This window comes from Nyctereutes procyonoides, unplaced genomic scaffold (genome assembly GCF_905146905.1).
Source record: "Nyctereutes procyonoides isolate TBG_1078 unplaced genomic scaffold, NYPRO_anot_genome, whole genome shotgun sequence".
NCBI lineage: Eukaryota > Metazoa > Chordata > Mammalia > Carnivora > Canidae > Nyctereutes > Nyctereutes procyonoides.
The window spans coordinates 12,173,782-12,192,305 of NW_026575147.1; the positions used below are offsets into that span (position 1 = coordinate 12,173,782).

Genomic DNA, 18,524 nt, shown 5'->3' on the forward strand with positions numbered 1-18,524 from the left:
TATTGTTATTTTTACATTGTTTTAGTTAACATTATGCTAATAGCTCATCTTTTGATAGGTGTTTGCTGAATGCCTATCATGTGCCAATTTCAATGATAATAAGATAGACGGGATTCCTGATGGATCTTGGAGGTTCTGTCTGCAGCCTAGTTATTTCTCATAAGCACCAGAACCATGGACACCTGCACCTTAATTTTCCATAGGTACCTTAAACTCAACATATCCCCAAACGAGCCCATTCCCCTCCACGTATAATCTTTTCTCCCACTCTTTTTAATAGGTGCATTTAAAATATGCTTACTTTCTGTTCTAAATCTCTCTAGTTTCCATCTCCACTGCCAGATAGCTAGTTTAGGGATCACCTGGATTATTCACAGCCTACAATTCCCTCTCCACTTTCAATATTCTCCATAACCCATTCTTCACAGTTTAAAACGAACTTTCAAAAAGGCAAGTCTGATTATGTCAACTCTCCAAGACCTATTCTGTTCATAATTCTTCACGGGCTCCTTGTTGCCATCAGTGAAAGCCCCAAACCCTTTAACATGACTTACAAGGCACTGCTTTAAAAAGGACCCTGTCTCAGTTCTCCAGCTTAGTATTTTACTACTCCAAGTTATACTCTACTCCAAACTGAACTTCTCAGGTCCTGGAATATATTTATGTTCCCTTTCATTTTCAGACTTTTCTATATTTTATTCTCTCATAACTCTCTCTTTGCCTGGTCTTATCATCATATTTTTAGGAATGAAAGAGATCACTATCTTCATCAATGAAGTTTGGTGTTAGTCCCTTTTCTATAATGTTTCTACCATATTGTGTTGATCCCTATCACAACACACATTGTTCTCAAATAGAGTCTAACCACTTGTGAAGGCAGGGACTCTATTTTATCTTGTTCACTTCTGTATCTCCAGTGCCCGGCACACTATACATTTTTCAAATAAACTTAAATGATTAAATCTCAACTTAAAGAGGAAGAAAAAAAAGGAATTCATTTGCAAACTTTTTCAATTTTCTAATTTAATAGAAATAACCAAAACAATGTGGCTTTCAAACAAGGCTTTAAACTAATCTAATACAACTTCTACAACACATTCCAGAGCATTATAACAAGAAATATTTACAGGCAGCTAATGTATTAAATAACCATGAAAAAGAAAATCTTGCTTTTAATACACACCAGCAAAAAACACAGGAACGGAACAATTAGAAACTGCAACCTTGTTTTAAAAAATTAAATATGATTATTTAGAGAATACAATACCACAGAAACAGCACTTTTTCTTTAAGAATCATATTGAAGGGTAGTTAATTATGTGCAAAAATAATAGTTGTAGTAATAGTAGGAATAATAATAATAATGAAGGGAGGAGACCAGTTGAAATACTGGAAGCAAGGAACTAGTAAGGCTGTAAATTTAACCCTTTCGTGTGTATGTCTACATAGAAAATTAACAGGCTTTCAGATTGCACATACCATTTTCATAGGCTTATATACATGTTTCACTGTGATTTAAAACATAGTAAATGCCTACATTTTTCAGACTAGGAGCAGACAAGCACTTCCTTCGTAAGACTGAAATTTAGGCCACACCTGAAAGGGAATATTGCAGTGGCACTTACAAAATCATTTCAGTGCCTTCCCACATACAAATTTGGTGAATTTAAAAGAACAGCATTTTTGACTTTAAAGATTACTTGCTAGAAAAGGGCTAAACTTAATTTTGTACATTTTGTAGTATGATTATGACAAATATATCCAAATTGACCTATTTTTGAAGATAATTTTCTCCGATACAATAAAAAATATATAAAAGACCACGAAGGCAAACACAAGGAACTAAGATGAAAGATATGCTTTACATGCATTTTGGCCAATAAAAGAAACCATTATATCCAAGAGTACATGTTGAAATCTGAAATGTCTATGTAAACTGTGGCATATAAATTTTTTTTCTTAAAAAAGTACCTTCAATTTTTTTTTACTCAAATACTTACTTTTAAAAAAATATGCAACTTTCCCCAATTTTTAAAATAAAATGCCACAATATATTGTCATAAGCTCCAGCATACATTTAAATTTCTTATTTTTTTAAAAGATAGACTGGGTGATATGCATACAAACTTTCCTATAAAATCACCATCCGAGAGAGGACTATGACGTGCCTATTAGGCAACAGACTTAAAGCAGTGTTATTGCTTTATCAAGAAGGAGAGAACTGTGAGAAAAATAAAACAAAGCATCCAGGTTCAGTTCAAGATCAAACTGATAAACCTTGAAAACCTTGGATCATCTTCAGCAGATTATTAATACAGATGGTATGAATTAAGAATGATTGTTTTAATTAGGGGAGTTGGGGTAGGTGGATTTTATAAAACTACTCACCGATCCAATGCTGAGTATGCAAATAAGCAGTGCTGACTTCAACAAGAAATGAGATTTTTCTATTTCCTGTGTTGTTCATTGGAAAAGGGTAAGGGACTTAAAAGGCCAAGGAAGAGGGGGCCACAGCATCTACTCCCGTTTTGGATGCTAAGAGATTGCTGAATAACATACGGTAGGCCAAAATCCAAGGGCACAGTCAGAAGACCTAAATCTACTGGCTTACTAATACTAATCACTAATAATTACATGGCAGGATACCTGCTGAGGTAATTGATAAACCTACAATTTGTACACTATAAACCTTTGCTTCTAATTAAAAGCATTATTTCTTTGGATTAACTAAAAATCTCAAAAACCTTTACAACAAAAAGTGAGAATTAACTAATATTATTTCAAATTCCCTTATATAAGACATAGAAATCAGAAAGTACCTTGTTGATTCCAAAAAGACAAATTTCAACAGGGGATCCAATGCCTTATCATCTCTCTGTGGTCATGATTTGATATTTCTATATAGAACATGACCTATAATCTTACCATACTTTGGAATACTACATGCTTCACCTTGCAAAACAATTCTTTTACTCAGTGAATCAGCTGAACCAAGTGCTAAAACAAATACAAATAAAGGCCAGCAGAATAGACTGAGGAACACTTTGTTCTTAGTGTTCTGATGGGCGATGGGAACTGAAGTACTACAAAACTTTGCACACTTCTTTAAGAAAAAAAAAATTAACATCTCCAATCTAAATACTGCCTTTTAACAAAGAGTAATTAAACTGCCTTCAGGAATTGATATTCAATGTTTGCTTTTTTTGAAAAATAAACTAGTAGAAAAACATGAAGATATCTGAACACCAATTTAAGTTTTTATATTTTTTAACGGTTATATTAGATAGTGGCTGAACAAATCAGCTTAAGAACACAGTGATTAGTGTACAAGAAAAAAAGCTTCAGTGAAATCTAAACCCTCATTGAAGGGTGGTTGATAGCTATTTACTTAATAGTAAATTCTCAGTAGTATGAACTGTCTTCTATTAAGAGAAATGGAGCGTATTACACGTTGACAATAAAGTGGCTTTTCAAAAACCAATCTCAAAAAAAAAAAAAAAAGAAAAAAAGAATTCCACCTCACATAAAAAGGGAACACTATCTTTTAAGGCCCCAAATATCAAGAAATAAATATTCACTTAAAATTTAATTTCTCCCCCATGGGTAGAACCTATGTATAAGCCTTTTCTAAGAATCATGAAAGGATTCATCTGAAGAGCAAGTGTAAAATATTAGAAATCAATGGCTTGACAAAAGGAAGTTATACTGCTACTCAGTGCTTTCTAAAACGTGCCCTTAGATATGACTCCTGATAAACTGAAATCATAACTGTGGTGGTAAAGAGAGAAATACACATAAATAAAGCATTTTAAAATGATTCTCTCCCTCGTTTAAGAAAATTCTTCTTACGTACCTGAAATTTGAGTAAAATGATAAAAGTTTGGTGTAAATTTTAAAGCTGAACTTATAACAAGAAGCTAAAAAGAAGCCACAGAATGAAGTTAGTCAACAGCTGTAATAAAATCAACACCACTTACATACACCATCAGAAGGCCTGAATAATATTCATGTTTACCCCCAACACTTGTTAAGAAAAGAAAAACCCAAAGGAATTTGTATAATAATTTCTTTAGAGCACTTTATTTGATTCAATATGCACTAAAAAATATTTACCTTAGACAATTATGTCAAATAATTTTTACTGAGTAGTCTACTGTCCGAACTGCAGAAGCTGAAGTTTTAAAAAGGCAAACGATTTGCCACAAATCTGCTGACGTCTGAAAAATATCTAATGGCAAGTCTTCTATTTTGGTCACTTTATATTTTAAGGTGTCCATACAAAAGTAGGACTAAATTTTTTTTAATCCAACAAAAGAGAAGCCTGTACACAGTCTAGAATACACATCTTGGATCTGAGCATCACAAATGAAGAGAAGAAAAATGAAACCAAGCCAAGGTGGTTTACCTGTCTCAGGGGCTGAACTCAGGGTAGTAAAGGTGGGTTTACTCCAGTAACCATTCAAGTGGGGATTGGCTCATTTTCAGGATTTACTTACAGGCCTCTTCTAAGTCCGTTAAGCCCCCAGTCCATGCAAATGTCCCACTTGGTGGACAGATGAGTAATCTAACCCCACCGGGTTTATTTTAATAGTTTTGATATTTAATAATAAGCTGCTTCTGAAGATTTTCTGAGAAGTCTGTTCTCTATTAAAATAAGATAGAACCTCAAAATATGAATGTGAACATTAGAAATAGACAGCATATATTACAAATCCATTCTTGATAGGAACATTAGTAAGAATACACATTAGCTTAAAAAACAGGCTCAGCAAATGTTGCTGATCTGCCAGAAGTTTTAGTTCACTATTTACAAATAAGACAAAGTGAAATACAGAAAATTTTACACATTTGGTAGTTGACAGATTATTGTTTGCCAATAGTGGTCTATCAGAAAACTGATATGAAGGAAGACTGGATAAGAGCCAGTTGTCACCTTCTCAATAAAATTTAAATGTACAGAAAACTAGATTAATTTTGAAACAAACATTCTGCCTTTGATGGGAGTAACTTTATGATTAAATGATCTGACTGGGAAGTGCGATTCCATGGAAGTGTTTCTCTGGAAATGACTACTATATGATCTGCCACTGAAAAGTTACCATATTTATTTCAGCAGACCATTAAAATTGATTAAATGATGATTAATGATGTTTCCTAGACTCCAGGTATAAATAGAAAATAAAACTACTGTTGAGTTCTTTAAACCAATATAAAAACTAAGGTCCAACAGCATCAAAGTGAGAAAAAATATAATGGCATGATTCAATGCACATCTGCATTGACATCAAAGCGGAATCTGAGCAACTTTGATTTTACCTAGAAAACAAACTGGTATGTATGTGTGTGGAAGGGGAGGCATGGAAGTCATTTTTAATAGCTGTGCACTCTTGTCCAAGAGACAATTTATCAAACGACATGACCTTCAAGTATTTACTTGTACACCAGCATCCTGCAGCAATCAATACCACATGATCACCAACATCTGCCATTCTAAAGAACCATCCTCTTTAGTAACAGAAATCTTCAAATCATTTCACTTTTACTTTTCGTTTTTTACTTTTAAAGTTGCAAATAGAGTTCCCTCCCCCTTTCTTTGCAAGAAGTGACTTCTGTCCATTACTTCAATCTAATACTGTGTAAAAGCTATCAGCTTCGTCAAGGAGGTGCCCATTGCAGGCAGGATATTCCAACAACACTTAAATAAAAAGTTTTCTTTTCTCTCTCTTTCTCTTTTTAAAACAATTATTTAAGTTCATGTCATTTTACTTTATATGTACTGGTCTCTCATCTGACTTTAGGCGTTTTCTGCGGGGCTGTATAAAGTCTTCGTCAGAGTCCTCAGTTACCTCACCATCATCCTCTTCCTGCTCAAACTCTGGCAAAGGTGCGAAGGTCCTGTCTGAGTAGATCTCTGTGAGTTTATCTTCAAAGTACAATGCAACTGCTTTCCCTGCCTGAGCTACTTCTGAATCAGCCTGCAAGCAAAAGATAGGAATATTCACCTATTGGTAATGCATATTCCTTCACCAAGTTTGCATGGTCTGAAAAGCTTACCTTCAAATTAATCTCTTGTGTTTCTGCATAAACTTGAACAACTTTCATCATCTAAAAAGGATACCAGAGTCAAAAAAAAAAAAGGGAAATTATAATCCTTTCTAAAGTTATGAAACTGTATAGGATTGGTGACGAAAGTCAGCCATTTTAGGGGGAACAAATTGCTATAACCAGATCAAGTGCTTTCTAAAATTCTATGGAACATGGAACTACTTTCTTTACAACGTTCTGTTGCTAAAGCTACTGTGAAACCTCAAGAATGGTTTCAAATTCTGAATTAGTAAAGTCAATCTGAAATGGAGATCAAGTGAATACATCAATCTAATTAAGACCAAAAAATAAATCATTTAAGAAATGTTGCTTTTTTAAAAACTACCAAACCATCAACAAACCACTTATCAGAATTCTATCTGTATGGCAATTTGTTAACCATAAACTATTTAACTATCACTAAAGCAGATAAAATGTGTCTTCCTTGCAAATGTTAGTTAGCTACAATTCACAAAAGCACATTTATTTGAAAATAATCTAACTGGATTACAAAATATGACAAAAAACTTAGGACTGTATCAATTTAACTTCAAGTAAGTAAGGTTTTACTATACTCTCTGTGGTATACTGCTACACTATACATTTAACCTATAAAGATTATTTTTTTCCCCAAATTTTAAAAAGATCACCTAGATGCTTACAGAGGTAGCTATGAGAATACTTTAAATGATTCAATATGCTTTTAGTAATAGTCATATGCCACCAAATTTCATCAGCAATAAAGATCTTTTACGCTTTTGATCTTTCTAAATATTCTGTAGATTCTTATCCAATTCCATTTTCTTCTCCTAGAAAAATGAAAATCTTCCTTAACCATAGGCGACTTGCCTTTTCTCAAAACAAAATTTCCTTGAAGGAGTTATAGATCACATATTCCCTCAAGGATAGCCCATCCTTATCCTCAAAAAATACATAACCAAAATTAATGAAAGTCTTATTGCTGAGATCAGAAAACTTAACATTATATACTCTGGCCTATGATTCAAGATGAGCCACCAGAGATTAGTTTATGATTTTAGGGTTCTACATTTAATAGACTAATATTATTAACCTACATTAAAAACAAAATCAAAGGAACCAGTACAAATCCTTTTTCTAAATGTACCCTATCAAATATAAGCTGTTTATAATCATTTCCCACAAAATATACGTAACTACAGACTACTCTCTATACTTGTGTATCTCAACCCTCAACTTATTCAAAAAGGCATATCCAATATACTTCAAGTTATACACAGTAAACATACTTCTTTAGAGCTGCGATGCAATCAAATTTTACTTTTGACAGAACTGCAGCAGAAAAAAAATTTTTGAGTCAAATTAGAAAAATCTTTTGGAAAGAAAAGTAAGATTAAAAAAAAAAAAACAAGCAAAAACCGAAAACTAATAATCCAAGACTTTATAGTTTGGAAGCTAACATACTTCATTAAACCTTTCACAGTTCTTGAAGATCAAACGGACATCAGCCACAAAGTCATCTGGTATTTGGTAGTGTTGGGAATGTTTTTTCTGAAGCTTCTTTTTCACGGTGGATAAGTCCATTGGTTTCTTTATAATTTTATAGTAGTTTGGTATCTGAAGAAACAAATAAATAGGGATATATGAGGATTCTCCAAAAATGCCAAACTGTTTTATTTGAAAATGCACAGCATATTGATTTTGGAAAACATATGTTAATTATTGAGTTGGCTGCTTGCAAATTTTGGGTATAGTAAATGTATTTTAAATCTTATGTCCAATCATCTATCATAAAAACTAAATCATATTCAGAATATGTGGCAGTCTAAATGGTTAATGAAAGTCCCAAAGCTCCATCTTTGGTAAAGAGCTTTTGGAAAGAACACAATCAGCAAGGGTAGCCAATGACTACTGTTAAGGACACAACTGGCTCATCAGAGTTTTATGACAGGCAGGGAGTTTTTTTTTTTAAAAGGAAAGAAAAAATAAAAAGAACTAAATGTATTATTAGTAGAATGCTATCTTTTAGAGGCTATTAACTTTATATCATAAAGAACTCTGGACATAAAACAACAGAGGGAGAAAGAGTGTAAATAACACAAGAAAAAATGTATTAACCCTTTAATAGTGATCATGCCAGGGAAAGTTCTGGCCCCAACTTTTGGCCAAAAATTTGTATCCTTGAGAAACAAATGAACTTGGAGAGCTATATAAACAGTTCATGAAAAGAAATGTTTGAAAGTTATTTTCTACTGTAAAGTCCCTGAATTTGAAGACAAACTTCCTAGTATCAAATGATTACTATTTGCATAAAACACCTTGTGTCGGGGATCCCTGGGTGGCGCAGCGGTCTGGCGCCTGCCTTTGGCCCAGGGCGCGATCCTGGAGGCCCAGGATCGAATCCCACATCGGGCTCCCGGAGCCTGCTTCTCTCTCTGCCTCTCTCTCTCTCTGTGACTATCATAAAAAAAAAAAAAAACAAAAAAAAAAAACAAAAAAACAAAAAAAAAAACACCTTGTGTCCAGTAGGCCTTTTGTGCTTTAAAACTCATTTCTGAGCCTACCCAGGAAACAAGTCCACTATTTAATATTCTATAACAGGTCTGGTATTCAACAGTATTTTAATTCAGCAACTGACGGTGAGCAAATGTATAAAGCCTATTCTCATTCCTTTTATGAAGCAGTAAGCACCCGATATTCCTTTTTTGTATGGGGCTTTAGAGCTTTTACTCCTTACAAAAGTCTCCTTTAAGATAAACAAAGAGCACAGACTTGCAAATTTTCAGTCTTTTCTTAACCTTGACTATTCTTTATAAAAGTGGACTTATCTTCGTAAGATAATAGCCAGTGTGAAAGATTCAATTTTATATTTTTATTCAAATTAATACTTACATAGAAAGATTGTTTTCTCCCCAAGGTACTGAGCCTAGAATCACAGAACTGGAATTTTAGAAATAATTTAGTTCAATACTCCCAGTGTAGGTTTAAAAAAATAGAGGTAGAAAATTATGTAATTTCCCCAAAGTTATTAGGCTGGACTGGGAGAAGAAGTTAAGTCTTCTGACTCTTGGTCCAAGATTCTTTCCATTACACCTATATCCCTTATGTCCATTTTAAAAGTGAAAAGGTACACTGAAATTAAATCTTTATGACAGCAATAAAACCTTTAAAAAACAAACTGCGATTTTGACAAATTAATCTCATATCTATAGAGTCCTAATAAAATTTCAGATTAGTAAGTACTTACAACATTATCAGATATTGTGCTAAAGCATTCTATAAAGGTATCCATCCTATGTGTCTTGGAATATCCAAAATGGGATAACAAATAGTAGTAGAAAAGAAAACTTGAACCTTGGAGAGGTTGAGATTACTCAAGAAGTCGGAGATAAGAAGTCTTAAGGCAGAGCCAACACTCTTAAGTCTTATACTACCCTTCTTCACCAGAAATGTCCTAAAAGTAAACAACTCACCGAAGCAGGAACTGGCTCCTGGAATTCAATACTTAATTCATGGCAATAGAGGTAAAGCAGAAGACGTTCACATTTCTGGCCCCCAAAAAGAAAGGAAAACTCATGAGATGTTTTTTCCCCTAATAAGACACTCTTGAGAAAGAGAACTTTATCACTATAAAGCATTACTACAATAAACTGAACATATGCCTCCTATATATTGACTTATCTAACTAAATACACACACTCAAAGAAAATCGTCTTGTTTCACATTTAGTTTTGAGACCTCTGTTCTGCTTTAAATGAATTTTATCAGAGTGCTTTTGTTCTTAGATGACAACTAAGGTAATTTATCTACTATTTGTACAAATGGAAATGAGTCATAAAAGTCACATATAGTATTTTTGTATGAAAATTATAGATTACTAGATAATTCTAGTAATCTATAGTAATCCTAGTAATCTATAAATCACTGCTGCTGCTATTCACTGTAACGCTCTGATGCAAGCAGGACATATATTCTTTCTTTTCCTGAAATGACTCCACACAGGTCCAAAATTAGACAAAACGGTCTTCTCAATATAATTCTAAAACTCTTTTATACAATCAGAAGTAAGCTGAAATGCATTTTACATTTACAGTTTTCATTTGCTTAAATTTATTTTAATATGTTTGTACACTCTAAACAGATAGTAGACAGGGATTTTGCAAGTATATACATCAGATTAGACCCAAACACAACTGTAATGATCACAGAGCAGAGATTTTGTTTTTGGAGATGAGACTATAGACCAGCTCAGCAGAAATCTGAGTGAAAAGAGGAGAGGGGGATGCCTGGGTGGCTCAGGAGTTTAGTGCCTGCCTTCGGCCCAGGGCATGATCCTAGAGTCCCGGGATGGAGTCCCACATCGGGTTCCCTGCATGGAGCCTGCTTCTCCCTCTGCCTATGTCTCTCTCTTTGTGTGTCTCTCATGAATAAAAGGAAAAAAAGAAAGAAAAGAAAAGAGAAGAGAAACAAAAGAAAAGCAAAAAGAAAAGAGAAGAGAAAAGAAAAGAAAAAAGAAGAGAAAGAAAAGAAAAAAGAGAAGAGAAAAGAAAAAAGAGAAGAAAAGAGAAGAGAAGAGAAGAGAAGAGAAGAGAAGAGAAGAGAAGAGAAAAGAAAAGAAAGGGAGAGAGAGAGGGAGAGAGAAAGAAAGAAAGCAAAGAGGATTTTGGATTTCATTTTTAAAGACAGAAAGCTACTGGAGGATTTTAAGCAAGGAAGTGACAGACTTATTTATATTTTTAAAAAGAACACTATGTAGGGGCACCTGGGTGGCTCAGTCAGTTGAGCATCAGACTCTTGATTTTGGCTCAGGTCATGGTCTCATCAGGGTTGTGAGATCGAGCCCCTGTATGAGGTTCTGCAGTATAGAAAACTATAGTTTAAAGAGGCAAGAGTAAATTCAGGGAATCCGAGTGAAGAGATTATTATGATAGTGCAGATGAACAACTATAATGGCTATCTCAGTAGTTGATGGTGAGGAGAAGTAAGAAAATCGTATTTTGGTCATTCCTGATTCTTTTATTTCTAACAGATTTCTGGCTTGAGCAATAGAAATAAGTGGTGATACCTTATAATGATAGGAGATGTAGAGGAAGAGTGCAGTTTTTTATATTATTTGTTTATTATTTATGTTTTTTTGAAATCAAGCTTTTGGTTGGGACATGTTAATTATGAGGAAGCTAAGATGTAAGCTAGATGTCTGGAGGTACATAGCCAGGCAACTACAGAATCCCTAATAATAAATCTAACTATTCTGACACTTACCCTTTGGTCCACGGGGCTTAACCCTTGTGCAGTTTTCCCCTTCTTACTATGTTGCAAATTATCACAATCGTATTCAACTTCTGGTTTCCCAATATCTCTGCAAAATGTGCATATCCAATCCCCACTAAAGAGGAAAACAGGCAATTAGTCCGTGTAATTCTAACAAAACTCACTCTAGAGAAGCTAGTTCTCTGGAAGTAAATCTCCAGTTTGTTTTCTTTCCTTCCCAGTTTTTGAGGGAAAGAGAGGCTCTATTCCTGTCAGATCTCATAAAGTGAAGCTGTAGGAGAAAAGCTTCCCAAAACTTTTCCTACTCGTTCTTCAATTACTTTCTAGAAAACTTTATAAAACTGGTGTCCCTGCATTTCAAAAAGGATCTCTTCATAACACAAAGTTGATAGTACTTGTGGCATAAGAGTGTCAACACCAGTACTACCTCACAATGACCCCACACACATGAAGAAGAAAAGAGTACAGGATATGGAATTCCTCGGTATCCCATGCTGGTTTGGCATGTATTGAATATGCCAAAAATAAAACCATTCTTCTTCATGGCTAGCCAAAGCCTAAAATATACACATATCTCTTTAAGTGCAAGCACACGTATATATACCCCTTACTTTTTAAATCTGTTCAGTCTATGGTTTGTTTTTATCAGGATTTCCATTAAACCGTAAATTCCTAAATGGTGCATTCCCAGTAATTCTCCCCCTCTCCTCAACCATAAAGAAATTCTAAATCTAGAGATTGTACTGGTCTGTGCCAACAGTTCCAATTCCTTCCAAAGTATCAGCCTTTGAGAGAAAGAATTCAGTGGCAAAATTCTAACATTCCAGCAGATGTTACTACCCAAAGGAAAGAAAAATATGAAAAGCCTTAATTACAACATCATAACGCAAACACTTTTCTTTTATAAAAGAGTAAAAAGTAAAAAAAAGCCCTTATTACTTCTCTGGCAAATGACTAATAACCTCTCTTAAGACTTAGGTAAGAATTATGATTTCTTCAGAAAAATATTCTGGCACTGTTTATATATATATATATATCTACCACTTTTCTAATTATTCAAAAGGTTGAATTATTCAAAATGGGTAGCATTTATTCAACTAAAATCACTGCTTCTCAGGAATCTGAGAGGAAATGTGAATGTTTTATCTATAGGCAAATAAAAGCTGGGCTTTCCCAAGAACACCATTTACTGTCACTTAAAAGGAAATTTTGGGGTAAGAATTTAGGAAGGGGAAAAACAGTCTCTGAAATCCATCAGAGATAAAATGTCATGGATACAACTTGATAAATAAGAAATGTGCACACAGTGCTACAGGCTGGCACTACCAATTAACTGCTTCCAGTGGTCAAGAAGTGGTAACTAAAAAACTCAAGATGTTGAAGGTGTTTTTACAAAGCGCTTTTTTCCTTTAAAATGCCTTTTGAGAGTTTTCAAACATTAGAAAAGTAAATTGTGGTAAGATCCAAAAGAGTTGTCTCCAACTGAATAGTATTCTTAAATGAAATTTCTGTAGACCCTATTAAGATTGATAAGATAAAAAATTCAGCATCAATAGGAAATCAACTAATCTCTCCAACATCCCAGACCTCTGCCTCTCATAATTTAGTTTTATCTACTTTGCTTACACTAAATATAAACTGAAGGCCAGGAAATAGTCTATTTTTTATCATTCATATATTACTTAGACCTTGGACATTTTACCATTCAGCTATTAGTTTCTCTAGAAAATAATACCAAAGGAGTAATAGGGTCCCTGTCTGATAGAAATACTATGCATTGGTTAGGATTTTATGGGTTGTTGTTGTTGTTGTTGTTGTAGCTTATAAAAATAAAGAAGAACAAAAAAATCAATTATTTCACCAGTACCTTGGAAAGCTAAGAAGTGTTGGAACATGACAAGTTAGATGAAAGACCTTTGGACATTTTTCACAGCACAAGAGATCCCCTCCATTTTGGCAGACAGCACACCAGTCTTCATTTGGGTCATCATCTTTGCTACTGCCATCTCCTCCAATCCTTGACGACCTGTGTACAAGGCTTCGAATCGGGGACTTTCCATTAACAAGGCTGCTGAGCCCTGACTGTTTGCAGCTTTCATTTGTATCTGCAGGTTCAGTTTTCACATGGTTTTCCAGGCTTGCTAATGCATCCAACTCACTCTCTAGGTGCAGGTTGGTTGAGAGAGGTGGTGTCAAGCTACTCTCAGGACTGCTCAACTAAAATAAAACAAGGACAAATTCTTGAAGAATCATTTAATCCTTATTGTATGCAGTGTGAGTGTAACTTAAAAATTATGTCAATATACAAACAAATATACAGACAAAATTAATTTGGAAATGACATTAGTGACATAAAGGAATGAAAATAACCCAAAACTATTAGGCATGTCAATGTATGATCTTATAGAGCACGCTAATATTGGTTTAGTTCGATAGTAAGAAAATGTTAAGCACATTGATTGGAAAGTGGGCATAGGGTTATACTTTTCCTACAAAGAAGTGACTATGAGACCTTATTTTTCACACAAGAATCTACTGCATAGCTTTTAAGAAATGCTGTTCTGCCTACTTATCATTTTACTACTCTAAACACAAGGCTAAATCCCTCTGCCTTCTAAATCTACATATACTGTATTAAACATGCTAATATTCCAAGTTGAAATGTCTATGTGCCAACCATGTAGAATGACACCCAAGCCTGGGCAAGAAGAAAAAATCAAGTTCAAGATTTACTGCCGGGGTAGGTAGATGGGGGTGGCCTTCCTTCACCTATATTATAAATTTTATAAAATGTTCTATCTGGAAAACTCTAAAATAGTAATTCATTAGCCAAAGACAATCATCCCATCACAAAACTCTTTGATCATTAAACTTCTTTCATGTCAGCAGCCCTAATTCTGAGTTCACAGGTCCAGGAAAATAGTCAAGGATCTTTTGTGGCTGAGACTCAATGTGATTCCTGAGTTAATTAATAAGGTCGAAACAAAATAGAACCCGATTTAGAATCGTGGCAAAAATACTGACCAATAACAAACTAAATGATCATTTCAAATGACTCCTGATCTTTTGTGATAAATTACAGCTGATACTTAGAGGAAAAACTTGAATTACAGAAGGAGATATCCGACTTATACCAGGCATAAGTATCCAAAATTAGTAAATGTCCATAGAGCCACTATTCAGTCTAATATGCAGAAATGGAAGAATTCATGAAGTGGCCTCCTTAAATCCCTGACAACCTCAGTGGGAACTTACCATGCAGGCACTTCTCCTGCCATCTTCTGTCTTTTCTTGTTTCACAGCTCCTGAAAAGCTACATATTTCATCTTCAGTTCCAGGTTCTTGCTTGACCTTAACTTGATCAGACTTGAAACTAAGATTTGTCTTCTCAGCAGTTCTTCCTGATGACCCACAGCTAATAAAATACAAAAAATGTCACATATGTTTGACTGTAAAATGTACGTAAAATCAATTATATGAAAAAAAAGTTCATTAAAGTAAAAACAAGAAGCAATATATTAACTTTCCAGAAAATAAAGACACTTCATAACGTAGGTAAGAGAAGTATGATAGAAGCTTAGCTTCAAATTCTTTTAAAACATAGACCAAACTTTCAAAAGACCCTGAAAACATATTTTATGGTGTGAGGCATTTATACTAAATCATTTAAGAACTCTAGTAAATAACCATTTTCCCAGACTAGTTAATATAGAATGTCAACAATTGCTTTTCTCTGTAAAAGTAGTTTTGATTCTTCTCTGCCCCCCACTCCCCACCCCACGAAAGAAGCATTAATAACAGTAGTTCGTGAAGCCTCCTCAAAGGAAATTCTGTTTTGGCTTTTGAGAGCAGGAAATTGGAAGAAGAGGATAACAAGTAATCAACAACTCAAGCCATCCTTATTTGAGTTAACAAAATAATAGGCTAAGAGAACAGGTATATGACTAATTGGTTCTATCTAGACCACAAAGCAAAACCACTGGCAAGAGAAATGAATAACTGGTAAGACTGTACTGCTACTGAGAATGAACACCTTTTTCACTCAATATGTACTTTTCTTCTAAAAGTACTGATTATTTAAAGTATAATTTAAAAGTCATGCAAGTATTTAATAGCACTAGTCTTCAGAATGCACACATACAACCAAATTTTTAAAAAAATGTATGTAGCTTAAATCTTTCTTGCATTGTACTAAATTACTCAAACTAAGGTATATAAATCAGTCAACATTTATTCTATTTTGTTAACACACTCCACACACCACCTCCATTTCTTAGCTCTGTCCACCAAAAAGGCAGGAGAAACAATTCAGCAGCAATTGAGTGCCCCTAGTGTCCAGAAGACTATCTCCAAGCACTATTTCCTCACTAACACAATCAGGATTTCTTAAGAGAAATGGTGGGCTCTAGTCCTGAGGCAGGAAATATATAAGAGTAACCTGGAACATCATTTTTTAATGGGAAATAAAGGAAGCTTTCAAAGACTCCTAGGTTATACCAAAGGACTAAGGAGCTAAACTGAAAGAGCTCTGACAGGCCAAAAATGAAACAATCAGTAACCCATCAGTAAAAATAACATCTATAATAGTTTATAACATAAAATGTTTAAATATATGAGTTCACAACTGACTGAGCCACCCAGGTGCCCCTAAATATATGAGTTCATAAAGGTAATAATAAAAAAAAAACTCATTGGTCACTGTTGGAAGGTGCTAGGAACTAACTCATTATTATGAAAAGAGAAATAATCTCTTATGCCTTTCTTATATCCAAATAAATAGTTGATGACAGAAAAGTTTCTCTTTTCAGAAATATTCTAAATTAGTAAACAAAACGAAGAAATAACACAATAATTAAAATATCATTATTTTTCAGGGCACCTGGGGGGTTCCATTGGTTAAGCATCTACCTTTGGCTCTGGTCATGATCTTGGAGTCCTGGGATTGATCCCCACATTGGGCTCCCTGTTCAGTGAGAAGTTTGCATCTCCCTCTCCCTTTGCCCTTCCCCCACCCCAGGGCATGTGCTGGCTTGCTTGCTCTCACTCTCTGTCTCACAAATAAATAAAATCCTTAAAAAAATGTTTAATTAAAAAAAATTTGTTTTTCAACCAGTTTAAAAAAAAAAAAAAGCTAGGCAATTATCAATTAATGGTTGCTGTCATAAACAAAAAACCACCAAACATTATGTGTCCCTGATGGAAGCACATGCCACCATCAATGAAATATTCTTCCTATCCCACCTTCCCCATGATTAAACCTGAATTGGATCAAACCTCATGATCAAAATTATCAATACACAGGGAAAAAAAACAGCACATAGTGTATTTAAATGACAAGCTAGGGAAAACTCTGTATGAGAAACAATACATTTCTTCAACATATAAACTGATTTTGACCTCAATATATCTGTTGATGGCAATGTATAGAGTTCATTTGAGTTTGATTCAAAGAAACCACTTTTTTTTAAAAGGGATGTATGGCATCAAGTGGATCTCTACTGATGTTAAAGAATTAGTGTTTTGGTTTATACCAAAGTGGTTATACCACTTTTTTTTAGGTGTAATAATGGTTCTGTGGTTAAAATTTTTTAAATTCTTTCAATGAGGGATCCCTGGATGGCTCAGCGAGTTGGAGCCTGCCTTTGGCCCAGGGTGTGATCCTGGAGTCCAGAGATTGAGTCCCGCATCAGGCTCCCTGCATGGAGCCTGCTTCTGCTCTCTCTCTCTCTTTCTCTCTGTGTTGCTCATGAATAAATAAAGTCTTTAAAATAAAATAAAATTCTTAAATAAATAAAATTCTTTCGATGATATATACTGAAATAGTCCAAGTAAAATGATAAGACCTATGAAGTTTGTATCAAAATAATCCAAGCCACGGGAGAATAATATATAGGAGTATAGAATAAATAAGACTGGCTATAACTTGGTAACTGTTGAAGCTGGGTGCTAAGATAGAAGTTAAATGTAATATTCTTTTTTAAATACCTTTTGAAATTTTTCTTAAGGAAAAGAAAACTATTAATAATGTTAACACTCACCTGCCTCGGCTGCCAGTACTAGAGGTACTAGGAGGTCTCACAGGTGTGTGAGAATTGGATAAACCTGGAAAATAATGAAAATAGGAGTATAAATGCAGGTAATATTCATAATTCTACCTACTAGTTAAAGAATTAAAGATTACTATAATGCAAGTTAGCAATTCTTGGAAATCAGACTTAGCCTTCATGTCAAATCAGGGATGGCATGTGTAACCCTTGGCAGGGCAGGCATCAACCAGCTTCTGTCAAACTAAGTCCAAATAGGATTCTCAGAATCCTCCTCAGAGAAATACTATCTAATCAATGAAAACTACCAGATCAAGAGAAAGCTATTTGCCATTCCACCCCAAGTCATCTGGTAAATCTCCTATTTAGATTCCTAATAATTATTCTTTCTTTTAGAAGTCCTGGAATAACTGTATTAAACCTTAAAAATTCTACAACTCAAAAGCCGTATTAATGAAGCATCTTACGAGAAACTCACATTTTTATATTTGAACTATTTTTGCTCTAAAAATAGTGAGGTGGTCTGTTTAACAGAAGTAAAAAATAAGTAACATTTAAGAAGTAAGTAACATTCAATTTAAACCAAAAAAATACACTCCATAACCACTTCTGCACTGTCAATCTGTTTGGACTTGCTTTAATCATTCATTCATAGTAAGAGAGTCAATGAAACAACTGGGATTTTGGAAGAGATCTGTATTTCACAGACTTAGTCACAACTTTAATAATTATCAGTGTTTAAAGTTTTTGTTTTAAAACTGCAATTTGAAAATTTATTTCTTTCTTCAACTCTTGTTTTTGAAAATTTTTTTCAATTTTTCATTATCTTACAAGTTTTAAACTCAGTATGAAACCAAAGAACTCTTCAACTGACCATCTATATTATAAAATGTAAGACATGGTAAGCAAATGCATCTATAAATCCAGCAAAGAACAAGAATACAGCTGGGGATTGAGGAGAGGTAATTAACAACTCTGAACAGTAAATACTACAGATATATATTATTTCAGTTAGGTGAAAATTGCCAGCAGTATCTGAAGAAAAATAATTAGAAAAAGCAGTCAGGAAAAAAAAAATGGCCTGATATTATGATGGTTAATTTTATGTGTCAACTTGGTTAGAATATAGCTACCCAGTTGTTTGGC

The 18,524-nt window shown here is 34.1% G+C and overlaps 1 protein-coding gene across 2 annotated transcripts in view; it reads right to left on the minus strand.

The window, feature by feature from the left end:
* Positions 1-1,003: 1,003 nt before the first annotated feature.
* Positions 1,004-18,524, minus strand: part of TRIM33 (tripartite motif containing 33) — a 123,101-nt gene continuing 105,580 nt past the window's right edge. The window contains exons 13-20 of one of the 2 annotated variants that reach the window (XM_055312496.1): positions 17,373-17,436; positions 14,590-14,749; positions 13,202-13,551; positions 11,326-11,449; positions 9,537-9,611; positions 7,528-7,680; positions 6,055-6,105; positions 1,004-5,975 (exon numbers count right to left, since the gene is read on the minus strand). In XM_055312496.1, the coding sequence (XP_055168471.1) occupies positions 5,763-5,975; positions 6,055-6,105; positions 7,528-7,680; positions 9,537-9,611; positions 11,326-11,449; positions 13,202-13,551; positions 14,590-14,749; positions 17,373-17,436 (1,190 nt within the window). In that variant the 3' untranslated portion in view covers positions 1,004-5,762. The remainder of the gene's footprint in view (positions 5,976-6,054; positions 6,106-7,527; positions 7,681-9,536; positions 9,612-11,325; positions 11,450-13,201; positions 13,552-14,589; positions 14,750-17,372; positions 17,437-18,524) is intronic. The other variant, XM_055312497.1, reaches the window with a different exon arrangement.